Here is a 14,929-nt window from a genome sequence, read left to right on the forward strand (position 1 = left end):
ATGCAGACTAACTCTAACCTGTATTCTTCTGTTAACAGTCCACTCATCTTTCCACAGACAATCTCCCAGCCACCAAAAGCAGGACCAGCGAAGATCTAATCAAATCCTCCAGACTCTCGACCTACTCTCCAGAACCCTACACACAGTCAGAGTCTAACTACTGCCCTTATCCCAGCTCCCCTAAAGGTACACCCTACAACCTAAACCCTACACCAGGGGTCGGCAACCTTTTTTGTGTGGAGTGCCAATTTACAATTTATCCTACAATTTCTAACGATCTGCGTGCCAGTTATGATTTCCATATGTTCATTACAACTAATTGTGTCTATTGAAAATCTAATTGCCCACAAACGGAAGAATTCCATACCTCGCTAAACAGAGGCGCTGTCCATTAGCACCACAAAGCTCCACCATAGGCCTACCTGCGTCAGATGAGCGATGCCTCACCAAGGCGCTGTCCAAGGTGTTGAGTCCCCGGCGTGGTCTTTGCTCCTTTTAAAACACGTCTATAGATCTTTGTTTTGTACTTCCTGATTTTCTCCATTGTTTGGTGGATATTGTTTGGCAAGCGTCCTTGATGATTGTAAGTAATTCCTTTGATGTTATGCCTCTTATTCCATTGCAATATGTGTATTTATCTGACATGCTGTTGTGGTCAGCAGTTTTAATGTGATGGTCATTTTAATTTTGTCTGCATTTGAAGTCAGCCTTATTGTGACTTGATGGAGTGTAGGAGTGGCTTTATGTATATTGTGTTTCGCAAAGCTGTCTAAATGTTGGTTTTATTTATGGTTTTGATTTATGGACAATATTCATTTTATGCGTTTTATCAAGATAGAATCAAGATTTCGTTGTGATGCGACCATTCTGCTGTTTTCAATTGCATTCATCAGACATTTTGATTGTTTATATATGGACATTTCGTTAGAACACTTGGAAATATGATTTATACATCTTCGATTATTATAATAATAAAAATAACAATGTGTATAAATTGCTCCTCCATGTATTTTTGTGGAACAGTCCCATTTCAATATAGGCTACAGAACTACAAAGGCCAAATAATACGTGATTTAAAAAAATTACATTATTTATTGAAAAATACAAGGTTCAATAAAAAAAACGACAGACAACTGTTAGGCCTACCAACAGCCCTAAACATAACTGAATGTAAGAAAAAACTATCTTATTTCCATATTATCAACTCCATATCTGCTGCTGAGAATCATAGCCTACTCCGTCTCCTGTCTCCCCGGTCTTATTCCAAATCCCCTGCAACACACAAATACACACACACACACACACGTTCACATTACTACTTGCTGACATTTACTGGCATGAACATTCCAAGGTTATATAATTTTTTCAAAATCACATCTTACCGATTTAGTGCGATCCTTGTCTCTTTTTTGCATTGCTGAGGCGCGTAATATCTGGGCCATATTTGGAGACTTTGAGCTGCACACAGGCCTCCGAGTGGTCCGTTGTCAGCCGGCTGCGTGAGGGGCTCCGGATTGACTTCATGTGTGAAAAGATCTGTTCACATAGATACGTGGATACAAATGCTAAAAGCATTGCACAACAACCTTCTTTAGACTGTCAAATTTCACTGGCAGGCTCTCCCAACAGTGGATAATGGAGGCCCCCTGATCTCTCTCAGTCCCTTCCATTTCTTTGCGCAGCTCCGTGAATTTTGATGACCGAAGGGATGATGCTTTGAGCTCGATCAGCTGCATTTCAAAGTCCCTGATACCCATCCACTGAAACACAGACAGATCCAAGTCGCTCTCCTCAAAGTGGTCTGGCTTGATCAAAGAAGAAAACATTGAACCATGTTGCTTGAAGTCTTGAAATCTGATAGAGAACTCTGACTTCAGCTCCCCCATGTACACTCCGATGACATCAGCACTGACAGTGTGTCGCGTTGACAGCCCTTTGAGTTGCTTGAAGTAGCAGAACGTTCCACTTTGAATATCCCGCGAGTAGACTTCTAGCTTGGCAGCGAATCTCTTCCATGCATCGATCAGATCCAGCACTGCAGACGCAGGTTGAGCTCATTGAGGTGACCTGTTACGTCAGTGAGAAACATCAGTTTTACAAGCCAATCCTCATTCTCAAGCTCTGGCTAGTTTTGGCCCTTTTCAGCCAGAAAGGCTTTAACCGTATCCAAACACTCCACGAACCATTCCAGAACCTTCCCTCCACTTAACCGCCTGACTGACACTGCAGTGAAGAGGCAAGTCTTTGTGATTTGTTCCATCTCTTCCAGCAGTGACCCGAAACTGTCTGTGTGTCAAAGATGAGCGAGCAACAAGGAAATGCACTATTTTAACTACAGTAGCCATTACATTACCTAAATCGGAATTTGAAATCTTGGAACGCAGATTCTCTTGGTGAATGATACAGTGAAATTTAACCATGCGGTGACCAATCTTATCTTGAATCTGCTTTGCAAATCCTTTATGTTACCCCACCATAGCGGGGCCACCGTCAGTTGTAATAGCGAATATGTTTTTTTTATATCGACACCTCTCTCCTCAAAATTATCCGTGAAGGCTTTTGCTACATCTTCCCCTTTAGTAGTACCATGCATGGGTTTTAGACACAGCAGCTCCTCACGTGAGTCACAGTATCTTGCAACTGCCAGACGTGGAATGTCATTCACATCCACACCCTCATCAAGAGCCACACAGGTGCATCTTTTAACGCTGTCACGCCCTGATCTAGAGAACTCTCGTTGGTTGGGTCAGGGTGTGAGTTTCTGTTGAGATCTATGTTATTGTATTTCTATGTTGTAGATCTAGTTTGATTTTCTATGTTTGGCCAGGTGTGATTCCCAATCAGAGGCAGCTGTCGCTCGTTGTCTCTGATTGGGGATCATACTTAGGCAGCCTGGTTGCCTACCTTAGTTGTGGGATCTTGTTTGTGTTCATGCTAGGCTTGTTGTGTGTATAGCCCACAGGACTTCACGGTTTCGTTGTTTTGTCAAGTGTTTATTCGTCTTAATAAACATGTACACATACCACGCTGCACCTTGGTCTGACCTGTCTCTCAACGATCGTGACATGCGCCTTTCAACAGTTCTGGCAGACACAGGCGTGCCTTTTATCTTTGAGATGATTGCGTGTTTGTTAGGCAATCCATCAAATAAAGCCTGCGAACTACTGAGGAAAGCCTCCTTGATATATTCCCCATAAAAAAAAATGTTTTCCATGTTTAGCAATGCACTGCGCAACTTTGTAGCTCCCCGCTGTAGCTTGATTTTTGACTGCATGTAGATTGTAAACACACTGCTTTGCTTTTCATACCTGGACACGGCCCTCTTGATTCCTTCAGCCTTGTCCGCCTCATCCTATACGTTTTTCTCATGTCTCGTTTCAAAATGACGCTGTACACTTGATGTCCGAGAGGGCAAACAGCCCTTCAGTAAAACAAATCCATATTCCTTTGTCCAAAAGGCAATAAATGAACGGACATCTGCCTTATTTTTCTTTGCTGATGACATTTTGCGCCCTGAACTTTTTTAACTAACAAAAGAAAACAAATCTCTCATCTTCAATGTCGCCTTGGTTTTGAATTTGGCAGGTCGTCTTGCGCTGAACTAATATGAAACTCCTGCAAAATCATGAAAGCCCATTGCCTAATCAGGATTGACATACCTTGGGAACTACAACATTGCAGTGAATACCAGTGAATACCAATGCAATTTTGAAACCAGTGCATGAAATTTCAATTATTTTCTTCAGTTTATAAAAAAATACCCTTGCGTACACGCACCCCCCCCCTCCCCCAAGGTGTATGTTTTGGTTTTTGTCCTAGCACTACACAGCTGATTCAAATAATCAAAGCTTGATGATGAGTTGGTGATTTGAATCAGCTGTGTAGCGTTAGGGCAAAAACCAAACCCTGTGAAACCCTGCCCTAGACCCTACTCACCAGAAGTCTACATACAGTCAGTCTAATTACCCTACACACTACTAACATATGTTTTTTATGTTACCATCAGTTAATATATCTCAGTTTTCAAAGAGTAAGCCATTGATAAGGATCTATCTCTCTCTCTTTCATTCTTTCTCTCTTTCTCTCTCTTTCCCCAGTTCTCCGTGCTCCTAGAAGAAGGTACTCTACAGGAGGAGATGAAGAGAGCTGGAGTCACAGCAGTCTTCAAAGAGTGAGACTCTCTCTCTCTCCTCCCTCTCTCCCTCTTCCCCTCCCCGTTCTCTCATTATTCCATATGTACTCTGCTTACAAATTTGTGAAAGATTTTATTTATTATCTTCTACTTTCTCTCTCTCCTTCTCGCTCCCTCTATCCCCCCTCTCCCCCCACCTCTCCCTCAACCCCCCTCTCTCTACCCCTGCTCTATCTATCTATCTATCTATCTATCTATCTATCTATCTATCTATCTATCTATCTATCTATCTATCTATCTATCTATCTATCTATCTATCTATCTATCTATCTATCTATCTATCTATCTATCTGTCTCTCTCTGTCTCTCTCTGTCTCTCTCTGTCTCTCTCTGTCTCTCTCTGTCTCTCTCTGTCTCTCTCTGTCTCTCTCTGTCTCTCTCTGTCTCTCTCTGTCTCTCTCTGTCTCTCTCTCTCTCTCTCTCTCTCGCTCAGATCCAGAGTGGTATAGGGAGGATGATCCTAAAGGAGGAGATGAAAGCTAGATCTGGTTGCTATGACAATGACCCTTGGGGCAGCGCTCGGAACTCCCGCAGCAGCAGCAAGGAGACTCTCACCACTACTAGCTACAACAGCACCGGCTACAACAACACTGTCAATGGCTGTAAGTCTGTCTGTCTGTCTGTGTGTGTATGTGTACGTGTGCGCGTGTGTCATCCCAGATCCTTTATGAGCATCAATATCTACTGCCAATCATAAATGCGGGGGGTTGGGACGATAGATGGATGGAGAGATGGATGGAGGGGTGGAGGAATGAGTGATGGGGAGGAAATAGTGAGGTAAGGAGGTCAAGGTAGCTGGGAGGCATGGGGTTATTGAGATGGAGAGAAATGAGTTATGAAACCAGTGATATTGGTGTGGGGTGAGCTGGTCTCCCAGGGTCTATGGTGAGCTGGTCTCCTAGGGTCTATGGTGAGCTGGTCTCCCAGGGTCTATGGTGAGCTGGTCTCCCAGGGTCTCTGGTGAGCTGGTCTCCGGTGAGCTGGTCTCCCAGGGTCTCTGGTGAGCTGGTCTCCCAGGGTCTCTAGTGAGCTGGTCTCTGGTGAGCTGGTCTCCCAGGGTCTCTGGTGAGCTGGTCTCCTAGGGTCTATGGTGAGCTGGTCTCCCAGGGTCTATGGTGAGCTGGTCTCCCAGGGTCTCTGGTGAGCTGGTCTCCGGTGAGCTGGTCTCCCAGGGTCTCTGGTGAGCTGGTCTCCCAGGGTCTCTAGTGAGCTGGTCTCTGGTGAGCTGGTCTCCCAGGGTCTCTGGTGAGCTGGTCTCCCAGGGTCTCTAGTGAGCTGGTCTCCCAGGGTCTCTGGTGAGCTGGTCTCCGGTGATCTGGTCTCCCAGGGTCTCTGGTGAGCTGGTCTCCCAGGGTCTCTGGTGAGCTGGTCTCCCAGGGTCTCTGGTGAGCTGGTCTCCTAGGGTCTCTAGTGAGCTGGTCTCCCAGGGTCTCTGGTGAGCTGGTCTCCCAGGGTTCCTAGGGTCTCTGGTAAGTTCTCTGGGTCCCTGGGTATATCAGCCATTTGTCTTTGCCTCTTAAACTGTTATTTTTCTCCCAAGTCACAGTGTGGTGACTTTATAATGCATGTTTAGACGGAGAGTTTATGCCCTTAGATCACTTCACAATAATTGTTCTCTCCATATTTCTTTCTTTCTTTCTCTCTCTCTCTCTATTGCTCCTCTCTTCTCCTGCTCCCTGTCAGCTGGCGTCCCATATTGTGGTTTATTTCTGAGGTGGCATGCTTCTCATTCTTCTGTCTCTCATTAAATCAGCTCAGAAGGAAGGGGAGGGGACTAGGATGGGGTGGGCACAGACCACAAACACTGCAGTGGGATTGGTACAGTGGGGGAAAAAAGTGTTTAGTCAGCCACCAATTGTGCAAGTTCTCCCACTTAAAAAGATGAGAGAGGCCTGTAATTTTCATCATAGGTGCACGTCAACTATGACAGACAAATTGAGGGAAAAAAATCCAGAAAATCACATTGTAGGATTTTTAATGAATTTATTTGCAAATTATGGTGGAAAATAAGTATTTGGTCACCTACAAACAAGCAAGATTTCTGGCTCTCACAGACCTGTAACTTCTTCTTTAAGAGGCTCCTCTGTCCTCCACTCGTTACCTGTATTAATGGCACCTGTTTGAACTTGTTATCAGTATAAAAGACACCTGTCCACAACCTCAAACAGTCACACTCCTAACTCCACTATGGCCAAGACCAAAGAGCTGTCAAAGGACACCAGAAACAAAATTGTAGACCTGCACCAGGCTGGAAAGACTGAATCTGCAATAGGTAAGCAGCTTGGTTTGAAGAAATCAACTGTGGGAGCAATGATTAGGAAATGGAAGACATACAAGACCACTGATAATCTCCCTCGATCTGGGGCTCCATGTAAGATCTCACCCCGTGGGGTCAAAATGATCACAAGAACGGTGAGCAAAAATCCCAGAACCACACGGGGGGACCTAGTGAATGACCTGCAGAGAGCTGGGACCAAAGTAACAAAGCCTACCATCAGTAACACACTACGCCGCCAGGGACTCAAATCCTGCAGTGCCAGACGTGCCCCCCTGCTTAACCCAGTACATGTCCAGGCCCGTCTGAAGTTTGATAGAGTGCATTTGGATGATCCAGAAGAGGATTGGGAGAATGTCATATGGTCAGATGAAACCAAAATAGAACTTTTTTGGTAAAAACTCAACTCGTGCTTTTTGGAGGACAAAGAATGCTGAGTTGCATCCAAAGAACACCATATCTACTGTGAAGCATGGGGGTGGAAACATCATGCTTTGGGGCTGTTTTTCTGCAAAGGGAACAGGACGACTGATCCGTGTAAAGGAAAGAATGAATGGGGCCATGTATCGTGAGATTTTGAGTGAAAACCTCCTTCCATCAGCAAGGGCATTGAAGATGAAACGTGGCTGGGTCTTTCAGCATGACAATGATCCCAAACACACCACCCGGGCAACGAAGGAGTGGCTTCGTAAGAAGCATTTCAAGGTCCTGGAGTGGCCTAGCCAGTCTCCAGATCTCAACCCTATAGAAAATCTTTGGAGGGAGTTGAAAGTCTGTGTTGCCCAGCGACAGCCCCAAAATATCACTGCTCTAGAGGAGATCTGCATGGAGGAATGGGCCAAAATACCAGCAACAGTGTGTGAAAACCTTGTGAAGACTTACAGAAAACGTTTGACCTGTGTCATTGCCAACAAAGGGTGTATAACAAAGTATTGAGAAACTTTTGTTATTGACCAAATACTTATTTTCCACCATAATTTGCTAATAAATTCATAAAAAATCCTACAATGTGATTTTCTGGATTTTTTTTCTCATTTTGTCTGTCATAGTTGACGTGTACCTATGATGAAAATTACAGGCCTCTCTCATCTTTTTAAGTGGGAGAACTTGCACAATTGGTGGCTGACTAAATACTTTTTTTCCCCCACTGTATATTGATGAAAACTGAAACATGTCAGTTTGTCACTTTCACGAGGTTGGAGTAATAACATGTTCAACTACATAAGACATTGGCTCCAATCTAGGTTGTACATTTAAATTTTGCGAAAATTAACAACTAAGGAATAATTTTTCACTTCTCTCATTGACTAATCACACCCCAAACCCCGGCCTGGTCTGTTTCACTAATCACACCCCAAACCCCGGCCTGGTCTGTTTCACTAATCACACCCCAAACCCCGGCCTGGTCTGTTTCACTAATCACACCCCAAACCCCGGCCTGGTCTGTTTCACAAGCATTCCCGGAAGTCTTGCGATATTACGCCTCTGGGTTTAGAAACTCTGAGATGAAACTCTCCTCTAACTGAATGAAGGTCTTTGTCAAATATCTTAGGATGTTCTCTCTCTTTTTCTCTATTTCTCTCTCTCTCTCCTCTTTCTCGCTTTCCTCTGTCTCTCTCTCTCTCCTCTCTGTCTGTCTCTGTCTCTGTCTCTGTCTCTGTCAATTCAATTTCAATTGAATTCAAATCAATTTCAATTTAAGTGCTTTATTGGCATGGGAAACGTATGTTAACATTGCCAAAGCAAGTGAAGTAGATAGTAAACAAAAGTGAAATAAACAATAAATATTAACAGTAAACATTAAACTCAGAAGTTCCAAAAGAATAAAGACATTTCAAATGTTATATTATGTATACAGTGGGGAGAACAAGTATTTGATACACTGCCGATTTTGCAGGTTTTCCTACTTACAAAGCATGTAGAGGTCTGTAATTTTTATCATAGGTACACTTCAACTGTGAGAGACGGAATCTAAAACAAAAAAACAGAAAATCACATTGTATGATTTTTAAGTAATTAATTTGCATTTTATTGCATGACATAAGTATTTGATACATCAGAAAAGCAGAACTTAATATTTGGTACAGAAACCTTTGTTTGCAATTACAGAGATAATACGTTTGCTGTAGGTCTTGACCAGGTTTTGCACACACTGCTGCAGGGATTTTGCATACAGACCTTCTCCAGATCCTTCAGGTTTCAGGGCTGTCGCTGGGCAATACAGACTTTCAGCTCCCTCCAAAGATGTTCTATTGGGTTCAGGTCTGGAGACTGGCTAGGCCACTCCAGGACCTTGAGATGCTTCTTACGGAGCCACTCCTTAGTTGCCCTGGCTGTGTGTTTCGGGTCGTTGTCATGCTGGAAGACCCAGCCACGACCCATCTTCAATGCTCTTAATGAGGGAAGGAGGTTGTTGGCCAAGATCTCGTGATACATGGCCCCATCCATCCTCCCCTCAATACGGTGCAGTCATCCTGTCCCCTTTGCAGAAAAGCATCCCCAAAGAATGATGTTTCCACCTCCATGCTTCACGGTAGGATGGTGTTCTTGGGGTTGTACTCATCCTTCTTCTTCCTCCAAACACGGCGAGTGGAGTTTAGACCAAAAAGCTCTATTTTCGTCTCATCAGACCACATGACCTTCTCCCATTCCTCCTCTGGATCATCCAGATGGTCATTGGCAAACTTCAGACGGGCATGGACATGCGCTTGCTTGAGCAGGGGGACCTTGCGTGCGCTGCAGGATTTTAATCCATGACGGCATAGTGTGTTACTGATGGTTTTCTTTGAGACTGTGGTCCCAGCTTTCTTTAGGTCATTGACCAGGTCCTGCCGTGTAGTTCTGGGCTGATCCCTCACCTTCCTCATGATCATTGATGCCCCACGAGGTGAGATCTTGCATGGAGCGCCAGACCAAGGGTGATTGACCGTCATCTTGAACTTCTTCCATTTTCTAATAATTGCGCCAACAGTTGTTGCCTTCTCACCAAACTTCTTGCCTATTGTCCTGTAGCCCATCCCAGCCTTGTGCAGGTCTACAATTTTATCCCTGATGTCCTTACACAGCTCTCTGGTCTTGGCCATTGTGGAGAGGTTGGAGTCTGTTTGATTGAGTGTGTGGACAGGTGTCATTTATATAGGTAACGAGTTCAAACAGGTACAGTTAATACAGGTAATGAGTGGAGAACAGGAGAGCTTCTTAAAGAAAAACAAACAGGTCTGTGAGAGCCGGAATTCTTACTGGTTGGTAGGTGATCAAATACTTATGTCATGCAATAAAATGCAAATTAATTACTTAAAAATCATACAATGTGATTTTCTGGATTTTTGTTTTAAATTCCGTCTCTCACAGTTGAAGTGTACCTATGATAAAAATTATAGACCTCTACATGCTTTGTAAGTAGGAAAACCTGCAAAATCGGCAGTGTATCAAATACTTGTTCTCCCCACTGTATATACAGTGTTGTAACAATGTGCAAATAGTTAAATTACAAATGGGAAAATAAATAAACATAAATATGGGTTGTATTTACAATGGTGTTTGTTCTTCACTGGTTGCCCTTTTCTTGTGGCAACAGGTCACAAATCTTGCAGCTGTGATGGCACACTGTGGTTTTTCACCCAGTAGATAAGGGATTTTATCAAAATTGGGTTTGTTTTCGAATTCTTTGTGGATCGCTGTAATCTGAGGGAAATATGTGTCTCTAATATGGTCATACATTTGGCAAGAGGTTAGGAAGTGCAGCTCAGTTTCCACCTCATTTTGTGGGCAGTGTGCACATATCCTGTTTTCTTTTGAGAGTCAGGTCTGCCTACGGCGGCCTTTCTCAATAGCAAAGCTATGCTCACTGAGTCTGTACATAGTCAAAGCTTTCCTTAAGTTTGGGTCAGTCACAGGGGTCAGGTATTCTGCCACTGTGTACTCTCTGTTTAGGGCCAAATAGCATTCTAGTTTGCTCTGTTTTTTTGTTTGTTCTTTCCAATGTGTCAAGTAATTATCTTTCTGTTTTCTCATGATTTGGTTGGGTCTAATTGTGTTGTTGTTGTTGTTGTTGTTGTTGTCCTGGGGCTCTGTGGGGTCTGTTTGTGTTTGTGAACAGAGCCCCAGGACCAGCTTACTTAGGGGACTCTTCTCCAAGTTCATCTCTCTGTAGGTGATGGCTTTGTTATGGAAGGTTTGGGAATCACTTCCTTTTAAGTGGTTATATAATTTAACGGCTCTTTTCTGGATTTTGATAATTAGCGGGAATCTGCCTAATTCTGCTCTGCATGCATTATTTGGTGTTTTACGTTGTACACGGAGGATGTTTTTGCAGAATTCTGCATGCAGAGTCTCAATTTGGTGTTTGTCCCATTTTGTGAATTATTGGTTGGTGAGCGGACCCCAGACCTCACAACCATAAAGGGCAATGGGTTCTATAACTGATTCAAGTATTTTTAGCCAGATCCTAATTGGTATGTCAAATTTTATGTTCCTTTTGATGGCATAGAAGGCCCTTCTTGCCTTGTCTCTCAGATCGTTCACAGCTTTGTGGAAGTTACCTGTGGCACTGATGTTTAGGCCGAGGTATGTGTCGTTTTGTGTGTGCTCTAGGGCAACGGTGTCTAGATGGAATTTGTATTTGTGGTCCTGGCAACTGGACCTTTTTATGGAACACCATTGTTTTTGTCTTACTGAGATTTACTGTCAGGGCCCAGGTCTCACCAACTTGGTTGGTGACAGAGGCACCAGATCATCAGCAAACAGTTGACATTTGACTTCAGATTCTAGTAGGGTGAGGCCGGGTGCTGCAGAGTTTTCTAGTGCCCTCGCCAATTCGTTGATATGTATTTTGAAGAGGGTGGGGCTTAAACTGTCTCACCACATGGCCCTGTGGAAAGAAATGTGTGTGTTTTTTGCCAGTTTTAACAGCACACTTGTTGTTTGTGTACATGGATTTTATAATGTTATATGTTTTTCCCCCAACTCCACTTTCCATCAATTTGTATAGCAGACCCTCATGCCAAATTGAGTCAAAAGCTTTTTTGAAATCAACAAAGCATGAGAAGTCTTTGCCTTTGTTTTGTTTTGTTTGTTTGTCAATTAGGGTGTGCAGGGTGAATACGTGGTCTGTCGTACGGTAATTTAGTAAAAAGCCAATTTGATATTTGCTCAGTACATTGTTTTCACTGAGGAAATGAACTAGTCTGCTGTTAATGATAATGCAGAGGATTTTCCCAAGGTTGCTGTTGACGCATATCCCATGGTAGTTTTTGGGGTCAAATTTGTCTCCACTTTTGTGGATTGGGGTGATCAGTCCTTGTTTCCAAATATTGGGGAATATGCCAGAGCTAAGGATGATGTTAAAGAGTTTAAGTATAGCCAATTGGAATTTGTGGTCTGTATATTTGATCATTTCATGTAGGATACCATCAACACCACAGGCCTTTTTGGGTTGGAGGGTTTGTATTTTGTACTGTAGTTCATGCAATGTAATTGGAGAATCCAGTGAGTTCTGGTAGTCTTTAATAGTTGATTCTAAGATTTGCATTTGATCATGTATATTTTTTTGCTGTTTGTTCTTTGTTATAGGGCCAAAAAGATTGGAGAAGTAGTTTACCCATACATCTCTGTTTTGGATAGATAGCTCCTCGTGTTGTTGTTTGTTTAGTGTTTTCCAATTTTCCCAGAAGTGGTTAGAGTCTATGGATTCTTCAATTACATTGAGCTGATTTGTGGCATGCTGTTCCTTATTTTTCCGTAGTGTAGTTCTGTATTGTTTTAGTGATTCACCATAGTGAAGGCGTAGGCTCAGGTTTTCTGGGTCCCTATGTTTTTGGTTGGATAGGTTTCTCAATTTCTTTCTTAGGTTTTTGCATTCTTCATCAAACCATTTGTCATTGTTGTTAATTTTCATAGGTTTTCTGCTTGAAATATTTAGATTTGATAGGGAAGCTGAGAGGTCAAATATTCTGTTTAGGTTTTCTACTGCAAAGTTTACACCTTCACTATTACAGTGAAATGTTTTGTCCAGAAAGTTGTCTAAAAGGGATTTAATGTGTTGTTGCCTAATTGTTTTCTGGTAGGTTTCTACACTACTTTCCTTCCATCTATAGCATTTCTTAATATTACTCAGTTCCTTTGGCTTTGATGCCTCATGATTTGAGTATTGCTCTGTTCAAGTAGACTGTGATTTTGCTGTGGTCTGATACGGATGTCAGTGGGCTGACTGTGAATGCTCTGAGAGACTCTGGGTTGAGGTCAGTGATAAAGTAGTCTACAGTACTACTGCCAAGAGATGAGCTATATGTGTACCTACCGCAGGAGTCCCCTCGAAGCCTACCATTGACTATGTACATACCCAGCGTCCGACAGAGCTGCAGGAGTTGAGAGCTGCAGGAGTTTTTGTTGGTTATGTTGTCCTAGTTGTGCCTAGTGGGGCATATGGGGGAGGGAAGGATGTCACCTCCAGGTAGGTGTTTGTCCCCCTGTGTGCTGAGGGTGTCAGGTTCTTGTCCAGTTCTGGCATTAAAGGTCGCCACAGACTAGTACATGTCCCTGGGTCTGGAAATGATTGATTTCCCCCTCCAGGATGGAGAAGCTGTCTTCATTAAAGTATGGGGATTCTAGTGGGGGGGATATAGGTAGCACACAGGAGGACATTTTTCTCTGTTGAGATAATTTCCTTTAGAATTTCTAGCCAGATGTAAAATGTTCCTGTTTTGACTAATTTAAAAGAGTGGGATAGGTCTGCTCCAAACTAAATTAGCATACCCCCTGAGTCCCTTCCCTGTTTCACACCTGTTAGTTTGGTGGATGGGACCTCCAGCTCTCTGTAACCTAGAGGGCAACCAGTGGGTCCGTCTCCTCTATACCATGTTTCTTGTAGGATTACAATGTCTGTATTTCCGATTTCTTTGGTGAAGTCCAGGTTCCTGCTCTTTAGGCCAAAGGCAAATGCCCTCAGGCCTTGGATATTCCAGGATGAAATAATGAAGTTCCATAAAGTGTCTAATGTTGTTGGTCGTGTGGTTTGGCCTCAGGCCAGTAATTCTCTCTCTGTCTCTCTGTCACTCTCTCCTCTCTGTCTCTCTCTCCTCTCTCTCTGTCTCTCTTTCTCTCCCCTCTGTCTCGTTCTCTCTCTGTTCTCTCTCTCTCTCTCTCTCTCTCTCTCTCTCTCTCTCTCTCTCTCTTTCAGTAATCCTGTTTTCTCTCCTTTCTCTCTTTCAGCTCCTCGATCCAATTACAGCCTAGACAGTGGTGAGCACAACAGTAAAACAGTATTACATACATGAAATCTATATGTTTGTAAACATCGCCCACTACTGTGCATTGATGAGAGAGACATGAAGGCTCATTCAGGTGGCCTTCATCTCTTTCCTGACCTGCTCTGATTTTTTATATGTATATATGACCCCCAACTGTAAAGCAATTGTGACAACTTATGTGAAAAGGGATTTATAAATAAATTGGATTGATTGATTGCATTCCTGTCTTACAGATTCGTACAAGTCAGCCTCTCTACCAGGATACAGGCGGAACGGTGTCAACAGGGTGACCATCAACACTATAGGATTCTTTATTTATACAGTTAGAGATTAAAGTATCTTTCGACAGAGAGACCTGTTTCTTGGAGGCAGCGACCAAACGTTCTTTACATAGAATGCTGTAATTCAAGCTTACCTCCTAGTTGTCATTGAAGCTTACTTTACAAACATAGCTGTAGCATCACTAACATCTCCTCATGTGTATCCCTGCAGCCCCAGAGTGCAGCCCCAGACTACTACCAACAGTATGACAGCAGCAGTGACGTCAACTGGGGAACCAGAGGTTGGAGTGCTGTATAACCACCCTGGGTTCAGGTCTCATTTATAACATTGTGGTATTTCCTTATTGCGTGATTGTAATCAGGTATTTTTCCTATTTTTCTCTCCTACAGAATACAAGGTAAGGGTCTGAAAGTTGATTGGAAAATGGAGTGGACTGTCAAGCAGTAGGCTACAATAACCAGAAGGATGTAAGACCGTGTTCTCCAAATGGTGTGTTAGGAACTACTGGTGGGGAGAAAGACCATTTCTACTGGATCACAAAGACTGGGGTTTGTTCATGTAAAGGCACTAGGACACCATAGGTCAGTATAGCTGCTCTCTCTCATTCCTGGCTCAATTACCCTACCAAAGAAAGCAGCAGTAGAGTTATGGCATCCTGCCCTGGTCTGCCCTAATCAAAAGGTCATGGGTCACAGGGCAGCTTCCACAGTCAGGACCTGGGCCCTGTTTGAATACTTTAACAACACACCCTTCCCTCCTCCCTTCCTTGAAGTAATCACTGATCTAACACAAATTAATTGTTCTATCACATAGCTTTCACCCAGCTACAGTGAGGGAAAAAAGTATTTGATCCCCTGCTGATTTTGTACGTTTGCCCACTGACAAAGACATGATCAGTCTATAATTTTAATGGTAGGTTTATTTGAACAGTGA

General features: G+C 43.3%; 1 protein-coding gene across 3 annotated transcripts in view; it reads left to right on the forward strand.

The window, feature by feature from the left end:
- LOC121532985 (actin-binding LIM protein 3-like) overlaps positions 1-14,929 on the forward strand; it is an 89,953-nt gene that overhangs the window by 72,627 nt on the left and 2,397 nt on the right. For 2 of the 3 annotated variants that reach the window (XM_041838762.2, XM_041838765.2), the window contains 7 exons: positions 58-186; positions 4,098-4,171; positions 4,626-4,794; positions 13,677-13,706; positions 13,948-14,000; positions 14,207-14,276; positions 14,386-14,393. In XM_041838762.2, coding sequence (XP_041694696.1) covers positions 58-186; positions 4,098-4,171; positions 4,626-4,794; positions 13,677-13,706; positions 13,948-14,000; positions 14,207-14,276; positions 14,386-14,393 — 533 coding nt within the window. The remainder of the gene's footprint in view (positions 1-57; positions 187-4,097; positions 4,172-4,625; positions 4,795-13,676; positions 13,707-13,947; positions 14,001-14,206; positions 14,277-14,385; positions 14,394-14,929) is intronic. The other variant, XM_041838768.2, reaches the window with a different exon arrangement.

This window comes from Coregonus clupeaformis, chromosome 2 (genome assembly GCF_020615455.1).
Source record: "Coregonus clupeaformis isolate EN_2021a chromosome 2, ASM2061545v1, whole genome shotgun sequence".
NCBI classification, from domain to species: domain Eukaryota; kingdom Metazoa; phylum Chordata; class Actinopteri; order Salmoniformes; family Salmonidae; genus Coregonus; species Coregonus clupeaformis.